Source organism: Lupinus angustifolius, chromosome LG10 (assembly GCF_001865875.1).
Source record: "Lupinus angustifolius cultivar Tanjil chromosome LG10, LupAngTanjil_v1.0, whole genome shotgun sequence".
NCBI classification, from domain to species: domain Eukaryota; kingdom Viridiplantae; phylum Streptophyta; class Magnoliopsida; order Fabales; family Fabaceae; genus Lupinus; species Lupinus angustifolius.
Genome location: NC_032018.1, coordinates 14,094,397 through 14,112,545, shown reverse-complemented (window position 1 = coordinate 14,112,545; position 18,149 = coordinate 14,094,397). Strand labels below are relative to the sequence as shown.

Below are 18,149 nucleotides of genomic sequence, written 5' to 3'. Positions count from 1 at the left end.
AAGCCAAAACAAAATTGCAAATCAAACAAAAAATGCGATTAATATTTTTTATTAAATATGTTTTCAAAGTTTGCATTTATGGGTCCCTTTGATTTTAGTTCCTATATTTTTGTTTAAATCTGTTGTTCGTTTTTGTTTAAACCAATGCCAATGTAGTATATTAGATTCATGCAAAGAATAATGACATGGAGTGCAACATCAGGTAGACAAACAAATTCAGATTTTATTAGGGAAAGTTCGTGCATATATTTTTACGGGGAAAATGCATAAAGTCTCCCTAAACTTTATACATTTTGCAAGTAGGTACTATAAACTATTTTTTCTTTCTAATTATCCCTTAAACTTTATCATTTAGTGAAATTAATCTATATATAAATATATTATTAAATTACTCATAAATAATAAAGAAATTTGTGCAATATACTAATTTTTTAAATGGATGAGGATGAGAGTAACAAACATTAGCTTTGATAACATGTCGCATTGCACCAACCGATGAAACATCATTGAAATTTTACAGAGGTTATCACAAGTTTATTACTAAAATTGCATTATTTAACCAACATTACTACTAGATTTGTTATCCTCCAAATTAGGTGGATAACAGAAGTTCCTATGATTCATATTTAGTTTTACTTATCAAAGTTGCAACTGCCATATAATTTGTTTCAAAAGTTGATGGTTTTTAAAGTTAATACATTCATATATCACAACATAATAACTTGAAAAATGAAATATAATTACATGTGTAGTTCACATCCAAACCACATATGCAAACACTTTTTATATTAGATTAAGACATGAATAGAACTCATGTCCAAAGATGGAAATGGTCATTTAACAGTATCAATACAACAAATAAAAACAGTCCAGAGAAATAAAAGAGTTGTGCACAATAAACATATGGAAATTACGATTGTATAGATCCAACAGACGGAAACAAATAGCTTGATGCTTTGGGGGATCTATAATGTATTGCATGAATTTCCTCGTTATCTATATCCAATTTAATAATATATTTATACAGAAACCAATTTTATAAAATGATAAAGTTTAAGGAGTAATAAGGGGGAAAAAGTTCATAATACCTACTTACAAAAGACATAAAATTTATGAGGGTTTTATATATTTTCCCTATTTTTAGTCCCAATGTTTATTCCTATGTCCAATTTTAGTCCTTGCATTTGTTGTTCACTTTTCTTTGAGTGGCAATCCTTCTCTTTCTTCCCTATGATATCAATCCTTCTTCTCCAACCCTAACTCGTTAGACATAGAATTATCGTTTAACAACATATATTCAACTTATTAACTTAATTGATTTAGTTCGTTGAATACTAATTATTTATTTAATATATATAAATTCAAATAATTTCTACATGTATACATTTATTAGTTATGAGAACGTGTCACTAATTGAATATTGAATTTTTTATTGAATTATTTAAACATATTGTTTTGTGCATTTTTTTTAATAAGATAAATTCATTTGGCCAAATATTTTATCTATTTTCTAAGATTATTTAACCCATTTTACTTTTAAAACTTTTAATATATACTCTACTCGAAACAAATTCAATTTTTATATATTATATTTTTTTTGTTTATGATAAGGTTTAATTTAAGGTGAGATATGAGGTTAATTAATGTATTTGTGGTAGTTGCTTAGGATTATATAGTTTTTTTGTAAAAATTAAATAATGTTAAGGACAATATATGAAATGAAAATTACACCATGATGGAAGTTATTTCAAGTTTTGGCTTTATATATAGTGTAGATAATTTTCATTGAACATTATATACATTGTCATTCTGATCATTGTGCTATTATTTCAAATTCTGCAACTTACCCTGACCCTTGACTTAAGTGCATGAAGCAATCTCTTTCTTTATCATTGCAGGCAGCCAAGGACAAAACTGTTCGTGATCAAGACAAGGCAACTAGTACTTATGAAGTGCAACACAAGAGGCCATGCTACATACACCTAACTGCAACTGGCCAGGGTGTTTGGCCTGCCTGGCCCATCTATTTTCCATCAAGGCCACAACCATCTCTTGATCTATTTAGCCCAACTTTGTGAATGGTTTAGTGGCAGAGCCCTCTTAGTATTTTAGCACATGTTGAATGTGTTAAATATATTTGTTATTGGTTACTTTTTTTAGTTAGTTAAGAGCTGTTATTTTCATTTGCTTCTTTTCCAAGAAAGCTCAATTTAGCAAGTTATATATATATATATATATATATATATATATATATATACATTGCTTGCTGTTTTTTTTGTATCATTCATTCAATCAATAACATACAATACATTTATGTTATCTGCATTATGAATTCTATTATGGTATTAGAGCTCTCATTTTCTCTCCAAGTGAGAGCTCTGCTGGTAACCATTCCATCACATCCTCTCCACATTTACTCACAAGTTCTTCACATCTTCTTTACAAAACTCTCACATTTCCTTCATCAAAGACAAGCTCAAATCCAAGAACATGGATGCTGAATCAGATCAGCTACAACACATATCATAATCCAGATGCAACACAAAATCTCTACTACCTACATCCTGGTGAAAATCCAGGCTTCACCTCCTTTTGATGGAAGAAATTACCAATCATGGTCAAGATCCATGAAGAGAGCACTCAGTTCAAAGAATAAATTCAAGTTTGTCAGTGGAGCAATACAAATCCCTCATCCATCAGATATATGACTCTTAGGAGAGGTGCAACAACATGGTGATCTCTTGAATCACAAGATCACTAACACAATAGATTGCTCAAGGCATTGTATACATAGAGAATGTACAAAATTGTGGGATGATCTTAGGGAACGATTCTCTAAGGGAGATCATTTTAGGACATCTGATCTACTCCAAGAAATTCATTCAATGAAGCAAGGTGATAGAAGCGTTTTTGGTGTCTACAGAGATATGAAAACAGTATGGGATGAGCTAGAATCTGTAAGACCTCTTCCAACATGTTCTTACCCTGTAAGATGTAGCTGCAACATGTTTAAGACCATGAGAAGTTATAGAGAATATGAGTATGTCATATGCTTCCTTAAGGGATTCAGTGAGCAATTTGACACAATAAAGGCTTAGATTCTTCTCATGGAGCCACTTACATCTATCAACAAGGTATTCTCATTGGTCTTGCAACAAGAAAGGCAACATGAGGGGTCAGGATATGACAACAAGAAGATAATCAATTTTGTAACTTCAACTCCACCATGGAGGAATCAAGTCAACATGAATACAAGGAGAACAATCACTTATTCAAATAATAGAAGGAAATATCAAGCAACTAGTTGGACATCTACTTATCCTAAGCCTTATGGTACAAACAACAACAACAAAGTCTATAGTTTTTGTGGAAAAGATAGGCACACTGCAGAAACATGTTATTTTAAACATGGCTTCCCCCATAATCAATGCAGACTCTCCAATTGTTTTGCACTCTCGTACAAATCAGCTCATCTCTCTGATTTCCCACCACTGTAATTCTTGTCTTCTTTGGAACCACCTAAAACGGGCTCACCCAATGACTATAAAAAATGGGATATATAATCCCAGCTTGAAGAAGCTTTGTGACCTCCTTCTTCAAAACATCAAGGATCAATGGATTGAGCCTTCTTTGCGGTTGCCTCACTAGTTTAGCTCCATCTTCCAAGAGTATCATATGCATGCACATGGATGGGCTAATAATAGGATGTCAGTTATGGTCCAACCAATTGCCTTCGTGTGTTTCTTCAGCACTTGCAACAACTTCTCCTCTTGATCAGCATCAAGGGAGGTGGAAAAAATATCAGGAAGCTTTTATCATCCTCTAAGTAAGTATACTTGAGGTTTTCAGGCAAAGGTTGAAGATCGAATATATGTGCCTGCAAAAAAGATGAAACTAAAGTAGTAGACATAGATTCTGCAACCTGCACCAGAATAAATAGATCAGATTGTTGTATGATGTATGTAGCAATTGGGTTAGTGCAATCTGACTCTACAACATTTGGATCAAAAAGAAATATGTCGAAACTCATCAATACAAGAATTACACATTTCAGAATCAGTACATGTATGACAAGTATATGAGTTTATCAATGACATAGAATCAAAATCATTAATAAAATCAGAGATATGCTCATTAATTAACTCATCAAGCAAATCAATATGAAATACAGAATGGTCCTAAGATGGATGCTTCATAACATAAAAAATATTAAACCGGACCACAATATCACCAAACTCCATAGATAATGTTCTAGCATGGACATCTACCTTGGTCCGGGGTGTTCTAAAAAATGGTCTCCCCAAAATGATAGGAACTGTGTTACGGGAGGATCTCTCTTCCATATCGAGAATATAAAAATCATCCGAAAAAATACGTTCACCAACCCGAACCAAGACATCTTCTATCAAAACAGTAGGGTAGGCAATACTCATGTTCGCTAATTGAATCACTACCTCGGAGGGTTGCATAGGTCAAAGTGAAAGAGACCATGAAAATGGACATATGCATAACATTAATCGAAGCTCCTAGATCTAGCATGGCATTCTCAAATTTTCTATTACCTATTATGCAAGGTTCAAAAAATATACCTAGGTCCTTACACTTTTCAGGAATGTGAGGAACAAGTTTACCTATTAGTGCGGAAACATTTCTGCTCAAGCTGATCGTCTTATTACATTTGAGCCTCCTCTTGTGAGTGTACAACTCCTTTAGAAATTTTGCATATCTTGGAATTTGCTTGATTGATCAAGTAAAGGTATGTTCACCTCTATCTTTCTAAATGTGTCCAAGATCTCCTTGTCTACCTCTTCCATCTTCTTACTTTGAATGGCTCTTGGAGGAAATGGAAGAGGAAAGATGGTGGTGCAACACTTGTGGAAGGTTCACTAGCATGAATTTCTTCGCTAATGCTCCTAGTCTCTTGTAATACCGGTTGCTTCATTTTTAATGCAGCTAGATCAACTTCAATCTGTTTGCATGTCCTTAGAATGATGACAGTCACATTCTTCGGATTAACAACGGTTTGGGAAGGCAACTTGTCAGAATTATGAGAGTGCAATGTGTTCAATGAAGTAGCCATATGTCCTATATGGGTGGTCAAATTCTGAATGGGGGACTCTAGTCTCTGAATGGAAGCTCTGGTCTCTTGTTGGAATTGCATATTCTGCAATGTCATCTACCTCGCTAATTCTTCTAATGAATGTTCACTAGATGTAGGTGTAGGATTACTATTCATTTGTTGTTGTCTCTGCATTTGGATTGGAGGAGACACATATGATCTATTTTGTGCAGCATTATTATTCTGAAATGGTGGTCCTGGATGAGGTTGTGAAGGATCAGACCATCTAAGATTCACATGATTCCTCCAACTAGGGTTGTATCTACTTAATGAATGATCATAATTCTGTTGTTGTTATTGAGATGTGTTGTTGTAAATATTTGTAACACAGGCATCAGTGAGTCTTATTTCCATAAGATAGTGAAGAGAAACATAAAATAAATTATACTTACATTAAAAATTCCCAATCATAAAATGAATTATACTTACATTGAAAATTCCCAATAACACATTACATGTACATTGAATAATATTAGAAGTAAAAATACATAACAAGATTATGCTATTAGAGATTTCTAACCCAATAGATTGATATCAATAGCTTTTGACTATAAAATGTATCCTTAACATCACATGAGTTAACTTTGACTAAGAGCTAAAATAATTACAAATATAAATATACAGTCATAATTTAATTTCTTTGGAAATTACTATGTTAAATACAAAACATTTCTATAAGTAAAATGGGGTTGAGTAAAAAAATTAAGAAAGGGGTTAAGTTAGGTAATTAGATAATGAAGGAGTGAATGAATGAATAAAGGTTGTGCTGTGTTATTTGAAAGAGATTTGGAGATCGAGAGAGAAAGAGAATTGGAGATCGAGAGAGAGAATTGGAAAATGGAGAGTTTACCAGTGACAACGAAGAACGATCATAGAAGAGGAATAAGATCAAAAGGAATTCAAACTTCTTCATCTTCTAAACCTTCTCTAATCATGGCTTTCTTCTCTTGCGTTGCTTGGCTTTACGTTGCTGGCAGGTTTTATTCTCATTCTCTCATTTCTATTCCTATGCCAACAAGGTGTTAGTTTACTGGTGTAAGGTCCCGTTAGATTCGATGACCAAAAGGTCACGAGTTTGGCTGACGATGATACTTGTTGAGAGTGACAACCAGACACCCGAGATGGATTAGTTCCTGACGGAGAAGGGTGGTACCAATAAAACATTCCCATTCTCATTCTCTATGCATCATTTTCAATTCTTCAATTTCTTCTTTGTTTATTAGGTTATGGCAAGATGCAGAAAATCGAAACTTACTTACTACTCTACTCAACAACAACTCTGCCCAGGTTTTATTCATTTTACATCCTCATTCGTACCAATCATTTACCATTCTATTTCATAATTGCTTATTTTTCGTATCTGATAGAGGCCAAAGGTTCTAACTGTCGAAGATAAGCTAATGGTCCTAGGCTGCAGGTAAATTTACGATTGATTTCTGTTTTTCATGATATTATTTTTGTATGGAAATGTAATTTATTTATGTGTATGATGTTTTTGTAGAGATCTAGAGAGGAGGATTGTGGAAGCGGAGATGGAATTGACACTGGCTAAGAGCCAAGGATACCTCAAAGGTCAGCCACAGCAAAATCGCAGGCTTCTTGCTGTTATCGGAGTGTATACTGGATTCGGAAGCCGATTGAAACGAAATGTTTTCAGAGGGTCTTGGATGCCTAGAGGTCTCTTTCCATTTTCGTTATACTACCAACAGTTTTTGTATAAATTTCTTAGGGGAATTTGATCAAGCAATCACCAAAGGGAATTGGTGCTACCTGAGAGGGTTTAAGGCTCTTTGTTTTTGTCTTTAATTCAGATCAAATTCAATGCCTAAGATGCCGACTTTTGATTCTTTTCTAGGTTTTGTTTTTTATCTGTTTCTTAAGGAACTTTAGTTGAATTTTATATTTTGACTATTTTTTTAAAAAAATCTAGTAAGAAGTTTTAACAAAGATACTTAATATTAATTTTTAATTCATTATACTTTTCACCTAGTACTTTGAGTTTTCCTCTGAAAAAACTAGTACTTTGTGTTTGAATAATTGGCGGATGGCTATCATTTTGGCTCAGTTCTAAATGACTGATACTTCACTTCTATTTTTTTTGGCAGGTGATGCCTTGAAAAAACTTGAAGAAAGAGGAGTGGTCATCCGTTTTGTGATTGGTCGGAGGTGTCTCCTAACACATTTATCCTTCTATTTATTTATCAACTTTAATTCTCTTGGCACTACTGCAGTAGCCAACGTCACAACCATTAGTGTCTAAAACTTATTTTATGACCTAGTGCTTTGTAATTGGCAGTCCGAATCAAGGTGACAGCTTAGATCGCAATATTGATCAGGAAAACCGCTCGACAAAGGATTTCATGATTCTTGTAAGAAAAATAATTTGGTGTAATTTAAATTAGTTCAACCTTTTACCTTGGATGATTTGAGTAGATGGGAAGCACTGAATTGTCTTATGAATTTAGCTTATTATAGATGCATAATGGCATTGACGGATATCTGTTACATGTATTTGCAAGCTGACAATATTTGCCCACTGATAAAGATAAGGTTTTATCTTAAATCTTTGAACCTTTTTGAGATTTGAAGCATTGAGGTTCAGAGTAAAAATTGTATTTCTGGTGCAATGAAACTTTTGTTTTTTGGTAGGAGGGGACAGGGTGTAGCACAACTCTTGACCAATATATATTTATTAATCCTTTTTTATGTAAAATATATTTATGCTCAACCAAGCATGAGTCCTCATCATTGAACCTTGTTAAAAATGCTAGGCATAGAACTTGACCATTTGTTTTTATTATATCAGGAAGGTCACGAGGAAGCTCAAGAAGAGTTGCCTAAAAAAGCAAAAATCTTCTTTAGTACTGCTGTTCAAAACTGGGATGCTGACTTTTATGTGAAAGTTGATGACGAAATTAACATTGATTTGGGTAAATATTGTTTATATATTAGAGTCCTTGTATAGAAAATTTTGTTCACAACTATATTTTTCCCTCACTGTGAAATTATTGAGACACTCCTTACTCTGTTACTGGATAAACAGAGGGTTTAATTGAACTTCTTGAACGTCGCCGAGGTCAGGATGGGGCATATATTGGATGCATGAAGTCTGGACAAGTGATATCAGACGAGTACTTTCTTTATCTGAGTTAATTAAGATTGCAGTATATATATATGATAGTAGATCTGCTGATTTCCCCCCCTCAGATTTATGCAGTATAGAAGATTCTGATTTTGCTCCTAAAAGGGCGGCCCAGTGCATGAGACTCCCATCTAGTGGGGTCTGATTATGCTCCAAGCTTTCTGAAATTGTTCATATTTCTGGAATGGAACTTGTGTCTCAATTTATTTGCTATTATCCATTTTGTGTGTGTTTGGCATGACAAGCTTATAGCTTACTTGGTAGATTATAGCTGCACGACTTGGTCAAAAAATCTTGTAGACTTGTTTGGTGAATAAAAAATAAAGGGATATTGTAGTTTTTGAAAAGAGGAAATCTAGATTTGGAAAGCTACTTCAAGTAGTTAAGTAGCTCTCCTATTAATTCATGTCTCATTTTTGTCCTCTATTTTTGTTACCACATGACAATTTTTACCCCCCAACCCAATATAGTCATTAACAAAGTTCAGCTAGTTTGCCAAAAAACTCTCATTCAATCAGGTAGCTACGTAGATATAAGCTCCCAGCTTCAATCACGTAGCTTTCAGCTAGTTTCAAGGTACAAGCTACGATCTCAAAGCCATAAGCTAGTTTTTGTCAAACAAAGCCCTTATATTGAAGATCTTTGCAATTTTTTATCTGAAGTTATCCTATCTCTGAGTGTGTAGATTTTCTTCATTTTTATCTATTTTCCAGACTTTAGGCATGTTACCCCAATTTTACTGCATTCCCTGACAGGGAGAGATCTCTATACCATGTTATAAAAACCAAAACATGGAGGAGTAGTAAAAATAGAACTGAGAAGAAGAGTTTTTTTTATCAGCAAGAGCAAATTGAAGAAAGACAATGGTCTTGCACACACATTGCATACAATGAACCTATTTTACAAGCTGAAGTGAAAAAAGGCTAAAAATAGCTTTGGAGGCCTTTTGCATTTATGTTAATTTCTAATACATGGCATTAGACTGTTAATCTGCAAATGGCCAAATCTTTTTTGCCTTCCTACTGTATGTTTCTTTGCTGCTTGTTATTTTCTTCTTCATCAAAGTTAGAACTTACAATGTTATATATTTGTCATAAAATTGTTAAAAGTAAATCTTGCAAATGGGGTTTTGGATTCATGTAGCCGACCCACCTAGTGGGATAAAGGCTTGGTTGTTGTTGTGGGGTTTTGGATTCAACTTATAATCATCTTATTTTTGTTGTTTTCAGTGGAAAGCAGTGGTATGAACCCGAATGGTGGAAATTTGGGGATGAAAAAACGTAAGTAATATACCTTTTGATTGAGAAGAATTGGTGATTTATTTTTATTTTATTGATTCGGGAATTATTCACAATGTCAGCGTCCCTTAATAATTATATTAAGCTGAAACAAATTACTTATTTTCTCTACTTGTATCATGGAATGGATAAATTATTACAATCACGCTAGATGGGATGTTTAATTTGTGACTTAGACGTATTCAATATTATCAATATTTTTTTCTCTTTGCCAAATCTTAGAGTGTTATAATGACCACATAAGCAATTTCCATAACATTGATAAATAATGAAAATCATGATCTGACTATGTAATTGATGATTGAAAATTAATTACTTTTTTGCCTTTGTATATAAGCATGTATTAGTGGAATAATATGGTCTTTTCGTTTAGTTAATTTCAAATATGTCATTAGTTAGTACTTAGTATTCATGTGAAAACTGGCTGTAATTCCCAAACCCATCTGCCGTTTAATGGATTGTTTGAAGTATATGACCAAGGTATCATCACTATCCTTTGTGGGCACTTTGCCACCATCATTAGTGTCATCACTGTCACCAACTTTACTGGCTATGAGTTGTTACCAAATCAGTGGTCCTATCCAGTTCGAGGAAGATTGCCTCTGATTGGTGGAGGATACTGGTGGTTTAGACCAAAAACCCATGCCACCTTTTGCATAAATTCTTACTAATCTTTGATTATTTTCTCATTTTCCCCAATTAGGGTGCTTTCCATGTGGCATTGGGGTAGTGGTGGTTGGGGTGGTGATTGTTAAGGTTGTGGTGGTGATTGTTAAGGTTGTGGTGATGATTAGTGTCTAGTGTGGGGTGGTTTATTTTTAAAACCAAAAACTGAAATCATGAAGCATTTTTTGTTGACTTAAAAGTTGAGGTAAAACTGCTTTGAAATTGGGTAACAACCATTCAGCTCAAGTTCTGCCAAACGGGTTTGGTCTGGTTTAGAAACGGTATTTCAAAACCAAAAAACCAGAAGCTGGCAACTATTTAAACGAGCTTAGGTCTTAATTTTTTATTCTTATAGTTGTTTTACATTAGTTTTCTAATATTTGCATCTAACACAACTCAGTAAAACTAGTAATCATTCAAAAATATTAATAAATCATAATGCACTCTTTAAAGATACCTTAGTAGATATGTGGATGATGTGTTACTCTACTAACAGTTATAAACTTATAATTCGTATCACTTTATACCAGAGGTACCTTAGGGATTTCAAATGGTAGAACATAGAAGTCTTTGATCTGGCCATAACTCCCTTTAGTCTTATATCTGAATATTTACCAGTATGAACTTATGATGATAGATGATATGGTGAATTGGTGATATAACTCCTTTTCAGTGGAAAATGTATATGCACCTTTTTGACAGATGTTTCTTTGTGTATATTGCATATGGCAACATTTTAGTAGGCTATATAATGTTTTATCTGCAGGTATTTCCGACATGCAGCTGGTTCACTTGTTATACTTTCAAAGAATTTAGCACAGTACATTAACATCAACAGGTTAGTTCTCAATGTCTTATCAACCCATGGATCTGTTTAAGAAGAAATTTTAAAACTGTACTAGGAAGCATTTAGTTGTATACTTGTATAGCATAGCTGAACAATTCAGTATTTTTGGCTGACAAAGCATGGGCTCTTGATGCGCTCTTGTTTCAGAAAATAGAAAAAGAGAAGGGGTTGGGGGATTATAATTGATTATTTTACTAAGCTATTTCATTTTTGTTGTGTTTTGGCTTGTGTATTTTCAAAACTTTACCAGGCACTCATGTTATAACAGTCGTAAGTCTATCTAGATAATTCTAGTTACATAACTTTTCCATTTATTACCACTGCTTGTGGATACCTGGGACTATACTTGTTTGAGTAGGTGGAAATTTTGAAATACTGATACTTAACATTTTCTTGGTTAAGAAATTGATAGTTGAAACTTGAAAATGAAGTTCGAATCCTTTTTAAGTAAGTTGTAAGTGATTTTTCATCACTGAACAAAGTACATAGTAAAAATTAGTGTTTTCTATCCTACTCTATTTTCACTTCTCTGTTTTCCTCCTTCTACTCAACAAGCACACCCTAAAGGTGCAAAGGACTGTCCAGTGGTTGAGTGAGGCCGGGCTAGATATAGGGCCTGGCTTTTTTTGTGCTTAAAAATTCAGTATAAAAATAAGTCAGAAATTAGAGCTATGAAAGCATAAGCTCAAAGCTTTTTGGTAGATTCATATTATTTTAACGTAAAAGCTCCTTTTTTTTTATTTTATCTTTACATTACTAGATTTTACAGCATTGTATACTATTTTTCACTCCTTGATGTACTTCATTCTTGACCAACCTCTGTTATCACCACTATGGTTCCAGCATTCACACCTTGACCAACCTCTGTTATTACCTATATGTTTCATTCTTTGCTCATCATTAATATTTTCATTAGCCTTTTTGAATTCTTGTCTGTCTTATTTCTGTTTTTTGTGTGATTTCCTTATAATATTTCTTGTCCTTTTTGTTTCCTTCAGCTTTTCTCCTTTCTTTAGGAGGGTACCTTATCCTCCATATAATTTCCCTTCCTATTAATAATAATATTTTTTTCGTAAATAAAAAATGCAGTGTATCTTTGAAGACCTATGCATTTGATGATACATCATTGGGGTCATGGATGTTGGGCATCCAAGCAACTTACATAGATGACAGTCATCTTTGCTGTAGTAGTATCACACAAGGTCAGTTATTTCTTCGCCATGTTTTGTCGAATAGGTGGAAAATCAAAATGTGTTTGGATCAAAAGAAGTTTCAGTAAAAAGTTAAAGTATCTTGATTGAATGAAGTATTGCCGAAGAACTAATCTTTTTGTGATAAACTACCCTCGAATTAATCTTTACTAGATCCAAATACATCTTCGTTTTCCCATAGAACTTATGTAACTAATGGTGTTAATTTTCAGACAAGGTATGCTCCATTGCTTGAGTCGACAATGGCGGATTGTGATCACTTACTTCACTACTTTTGGTGAGGAACTTGTACAAGTTGTCCTAAGATCAGTGTGGTTGAAGATTATTCACTCTTTTTAGTTGCATCCAGTGATGCCTATTTAGATACGTTGATCTTTCCATTCTTTATATTTTGAGAAGTGCTGTGATTATAGTTCTTCTCACTTCTTGTCTATACAAAATGTTAAAGAAAAAAAGCAAAAAAGAAAAAAGCAGCCCTTGTTTTAATACACAGCATAATGTATTGTATAACTGATGAGCAAATTTCGACTTCGTTAACCTGAGGAACGCATTGAAATTTTTGCAGCAACTCAATTTTTTTTATACTTTTATGGTGCTTTTACTTTTAGTATCATTTCTAGGCGTGTAAGTAGTTCCGGTTTAAACCGCGAAACCGATGGAACCGAACCAAACCAAACTGTAAAATGTGGTTCGGTTCGGTTATTTTTTTAAGGAACCGTTTATGTTCGGTTCGGTTTATGGTTTTAGAAATTTAGGAACCGTTGGAACTGAACCGAACCGCATATTAAAGAAATATATACAAGGGATTAGGGAATAATGTTATATTAGTGAATTATAATGTTATATATGTTACTAAATTGTTATTAAGTTAGTATTATATATGTTATTAGTTACTAAATTGTTTCCTAGTGTCTTATGATTTCGAACATATTTACAACTTTTGTGATATTGAGTTTGAAACTAACATATATCATATATTATTATACATGTATTATTAGATGTGTTACTAATTATAAAATGTAACGTTGTAACTATTATATATTTTACTAATTCATATATGTGTTACTAATAATGAATTTTATTGTTATATATGATTCATAATTTTTTATAATAGTAGTAGTAATGTTTATCTTTTTAGGGATAAACAATATCTCTTGTAATACATTTTGAATTTTCAATTCATGGAAGATTTTTTATAAAAAAGTAAATGGAAAAACCGTGGAACCGAACCGAACCATTCAAGAGCGGTTCGGTTTTGTTCTTATAATTAAATTTGCGGTTAATTGAGCGGAACTGAACCATATATTTTTATCGGTTCGGTCACTAAAATGCACCAAAAATCGAACTGAATCGAATTTTTACACCCTTATGACATTTCAAGTCATAGTTTGAGGTTTGGAATTTAGTTAAATATCTTTTTAACATGTTTGCTAAAATAAAGTTCCAATTAATTGTAACTGGATTTGGGTCTTAAATCTTGGTTGATAAAGTAAAATAGTAACTTTTTTGTTCATAAAAAACTCACTTTTGGGTAGTTATTACTTTGACCACAATACCTTTAACAATTTTAATGGTGCTTTTGATTATCCTAAGTTCCTAAATATTGGTGGTTGAGTTGTTAATTACATTATCTAAAAGTCATTTTTTATTAAAACTATCTAAATAATATTCATCTTACCAACATCAATTTTAAAAATAACTATGGAATTAACACAATGTCCCTAAGACCAAAAACCAACTATGCACGAATTAAAGCCAAACTACATTGTACTGCTGGGAGGCACTGATTTTTGAAGTTAAATGCCGTGAATTCATTAAATTTCGAATTCAGAAAATGTGATATGGGTACTATATTGGATGTGGTGAGTTAGTAAGTCAAATTTGATTATGTTGTCTCCATTTTTTGTTGGTGTGATAAAAAACACTATGATTTAAAGATAGTTAATAGTAAATTTGGTCCTTCAAATGTCATAATATTATCAACCCACTCCTCAAACCAATGGTCTTTTTAATCTTGATCAAAACTAATAATGAAAAAAGAAAGCCATGTTCACATAATTATCCTGAATTTGATAAGATAAGGTAGAAAGTACCATCATATAGTGGTATGGCATTTTAATCAAAACCTCCTATTCATACAAACCAACAATGTCAAATACAATTGGTAAATAGTTAGTCCTTAAATATAGTTTGGAGGTAGTCATGAACCTCGAAAGAGATTAATTTCTTACCCAAAAATGTAATAGATACTATTAGTAATACCAAAAAAAGTTAAGGCAACTTCTGCATTAGTCAACAAGTCCTAACTTTATCTCTACAAAATAACCATTTTCAAAACACACATTCCAGCATGAACTTAAAAAACACATGATGCAATTTTTTTAACTTCTTTACCATAAGTACATCTAAACTAAGAAGCAAAATACGATAACAACACTTGGGTCATAAGTATGCTAGAACTTATAATTCTTATTTTGTAATAATATCGTAATCTTTGATCTATTTATTCTATAGTCTTTATTTAATTACTTGTGGCCAACCATACATAACGATTGTTTCTGTTGCACTAAAACCAATTAAGTGTAAACAAATAATTTGGTTACAACTTCCTTGGGACATTGTACCACCCTTTTTATAAATAGAAGTAGTCAATTTAGGGGAAATGAAATTGCTGAATGTCCCATTAGAGAAGGCATATGTTTTTATCTTTGCAGCTGCATATGCATAACTAACACTACTATCCCTTGTACTTTTGCTAGTTAACTCAAATTCTACTACATATTTTGTCAATGCATTCCTCATGAGATCTTCACTGTAAACAATTCTTTCATGTGTCCTTGATAACATAACTATGACTATAAAAAATCTCAATCATGTGATTGTGCTTTAATAATTGGTGTATTCATTTGTAACTAATTCAGTTTTCTAACTAATATTTATTAGCATGAGCCATGGATGAATCCTCTTGATGAACAAGAAGAGTGAGAAAGAAAGTTTCAACAAAGCTTGAAGAAAGAAGAATGAGAAAGAAAGCTTAAAGAAGGAATAAAGAAAAGAAAATGAGGTTAAGGCAAAAAGGGAACGTGACTGAATTTCATGAAGAATTTGATGTCATCATCAGATTGGACTTATCTGAAGAGTACATCCTTAGTTGTTTTTTAGGGGGACTCAAACATGACATTCAAATGCTTATTCGAATGTTTAACCCAAAGTCAGTGAGACAAGCATTTTCCTTAGCAAAACTCTATGAGTCAGCCAATGCTCAGAGTCCTGCTAATCATGCTCTGGGTAAGTTTACCAAGACATACACTCAATCTAAGCCTATTCTAACCTCAAAACCCACTACCTCAAATGACAATATTGTTGAGGCATTCAAAAGTAAACCAAAAAGGCCTAGAAGTTTACCACCAACCTATATGAATGAGGGGAGATCAAAAGGGTTATGTTATTTTTGTGATGAGCCATACACTCCTGAACACAACTTGACACATAAAAAAAATACAATTACACTTAATAGAAACAAATGAGATTGGTGATGAAGAATGGGAAAATGAGTGTGAGATGGGAAATATGGGTAAGTAACAATGTGAATCTCACATCTCAGTTAATGCACTTACTGGAATCTCTAGTTTTAGAACTATGAGAGTCACTGGAAGTCACATGAAGAAGCATTTGCATATATTGATGGATAGTGGCAGTACTCATAATTTTTTGGATGTCAATATGGCCAAAAAATTGGGTGCAAGCTTGAGAACTTAGAGCCCTTGATTGTAACAGTAACTGATGGAAACAAAATCAAGATTTCATCCATTGTCAAAGGATTTACTTGGCAGTTGGAGCATACAACTTTTACAACTAATATGATATTGATTCCTCTAGGCTGTTGTGATATGGTGTTAGGAGTTGAATGGTTGGTAACACTGAGTGACATAACTTGGAATTTTGATAAGCTAAGTATGGATTTCAAGGTTCAAGGAAGAATGCATGTGTTAAAAGGAGCTATACATGATGTGAAAACTGTCAAAAATCAACAAATTGGCAGAACTCTTGAAAATGGGGTGCACTTATCAATGATACAGATGTGTGAAGGGAATGGGTGTTTATTACAAGCCCTGACAACTCATGCTAAGCAAGAGGAGTTAGAATTACAAATTACTGAGGTATTAGATCGTTATGAAGATGTTTTTGAAGAACCTAAGGAGTTACCTCTTATGAGGGAAGGGCATAACCATCAAATTTCATTGCTGCAAGGGGTTAATCCAATAAATTAAAGGCCCTACAGATATGTTGGTCAGCAGAAGGATGTTATAGATAAGTTGGCACATGAAATGGTGGAGTATGGGGTAGTGCAAAACAACACCAGTCCTTATACAAGTCTAGTGGTGTTAATGGGGAAGAATGATAGCTCTTGGAGACTTTGTGTAGACTATAGAGAGCTTAATAAAGGCACAATGATGGATAGGTTTCCAATTCCTTTAGTTGAGGACCTCATGGATGAATTTAATGGGTCAAGTATCTTCTCTAAGATAGATTTGAGGTATGGTTACCATCAAGTCATAATGGAACCTCATGATGTTCATAAAACAACTTTCAAGACTCATGGAGGCCATTATGAGTACTTAGTGATGCCATTTGGACTCACTAATGCCTCTACCACATTTCAGAGCCTTATGAATTTAGTATTCAAGGAATTTCTGAGGAGATTTCTGTTAGTATTCTTTGATGATATTTTGATATACAGCTGCTATATGAAGGACCATGTAACACATCTTGAACAAATACTCAGAGTGATGAGACAACAAAGACTTTTTGCCAAGAGATCAAAGTGCTACTTTGGGGTAGAAAGGGTTGAGTATTTGTGCCATTAGATTTCCAAGGAATGTGTAGTAACTAATCCTTCAAAAATCAAGGTTATAGCATAGTGGCCATTACCTCAAAACATCAAGCAATTGAGAGGATTCCTAGGATTGACAGGATATTATAAAAGATTTATGAAAGGTTATGGGGGAATAGATAAGCCTTTGATCGCTATGCTTAAGAATGACAACTTTGGTTGGACATCAGATGCCAAATTAGCTTTCTAGAAGTTGAAGGATTCACTTATTCAAGTTCATGTGTTGGCACTACCAGATTTCTCTAAAACTTTCATTGTTGAGGCTGATGCTTCAGGGCAAGGGATATGAGCAATTTTGATGCAAGACAATCGTCTCCTAGCCTTTATTATTAGATCTTTGAATCAGAAACAAGAGGCATTATCCACCTATGAAAAGGAGTTCTTGGTAGTGGTTTTTGCAGTACATAAATGGAGACACTACCTCCTGAATAGGCACTTCATCATCAAAACAGATCATAGGAGTTTGAAGTATATCCTAGATCAAAAATTGACCACTATCTTTCAGCAAAAGTGGTTGGTCAAGTTGATGGAGTTTGATTTCTTAATTGATTATAAGCGAGGCAAGGAGAATGTAGTAGCATATGCCTTATCTAGGAGAGAGAGGGTGAATCTCAATCATATTCAGGTGCATACAGTAGACTCAAGGTAAATGGACAAAATTAAACAAACTTGGGAAATTGATACTAATATTCAGAAACTAATTCAACAACTTCAAAGGGACCCTACTTCTCATAAGCATCACTATTGAGATAGAAGTGAACTTAGAAGGAAGGGGAAACTTGTGGTAGGAAGGGATACTCAGTTGAGGAAGAAGGTCTTGCAATGGATGCATACTGCAACCTCAAGTGGACATTCAAGAAAGAATGCAACTCTACAAAGGGTTAAATTTGTTGTCTATTGGAAGGGATTAACTAAGGAGGTGCAATACTTTATCAAGAAATGCCTAACTTGCTAGAGATGTAAGTATGACAC

The 18,149-nt window shown here is 33.5% G+C and overlaps 2 protein-coding genes across 2 annotated transcripts; both read left to right on the top strand.

Annotated features, from left to right (window-relative positions):
* LOC109358854 (hydroxyproline O-galactosyltransferase HPGT3-like) lies at nt 5,847–12,851 on the top strand. The gene is made up of 12 exons (XM_019603335.1): nt 5,847–6,096; nt 6,343–6,406; nt 6,487–6,536; nt 6,621–6,796; nt 7,225–7,285; nt 7,416–7,488; nt 7,926–8,049; nt 8,163–8,250; nt 9,491–9,541; nt 10,992–11,063; nt 12,162–12,274; nt 12,496–12,851. Exons 1-12 carry the CDS (start codon nt 5,870–5,872, stop codon nt 12,516–12,518), a joined length of 1,122 nt encoding a protein of 373 aa, XP_019458880.1. The 5' UTR covers nt 5,847–5,869; the 3' UTR covers nt 12,519–12,851.
* Nucleotides 16,612–17,151, top strand: LOC109358044 (RNA-directed DNA polymerase homolog). The gene has a single exon (XM_019602112.1). The coding sequence runs from the start codon at nt 16,612–16,614 to the stop codon at nt 17,149–17,151; it is 540 nt and encodes a 179-aa protein (XP_019457657.1).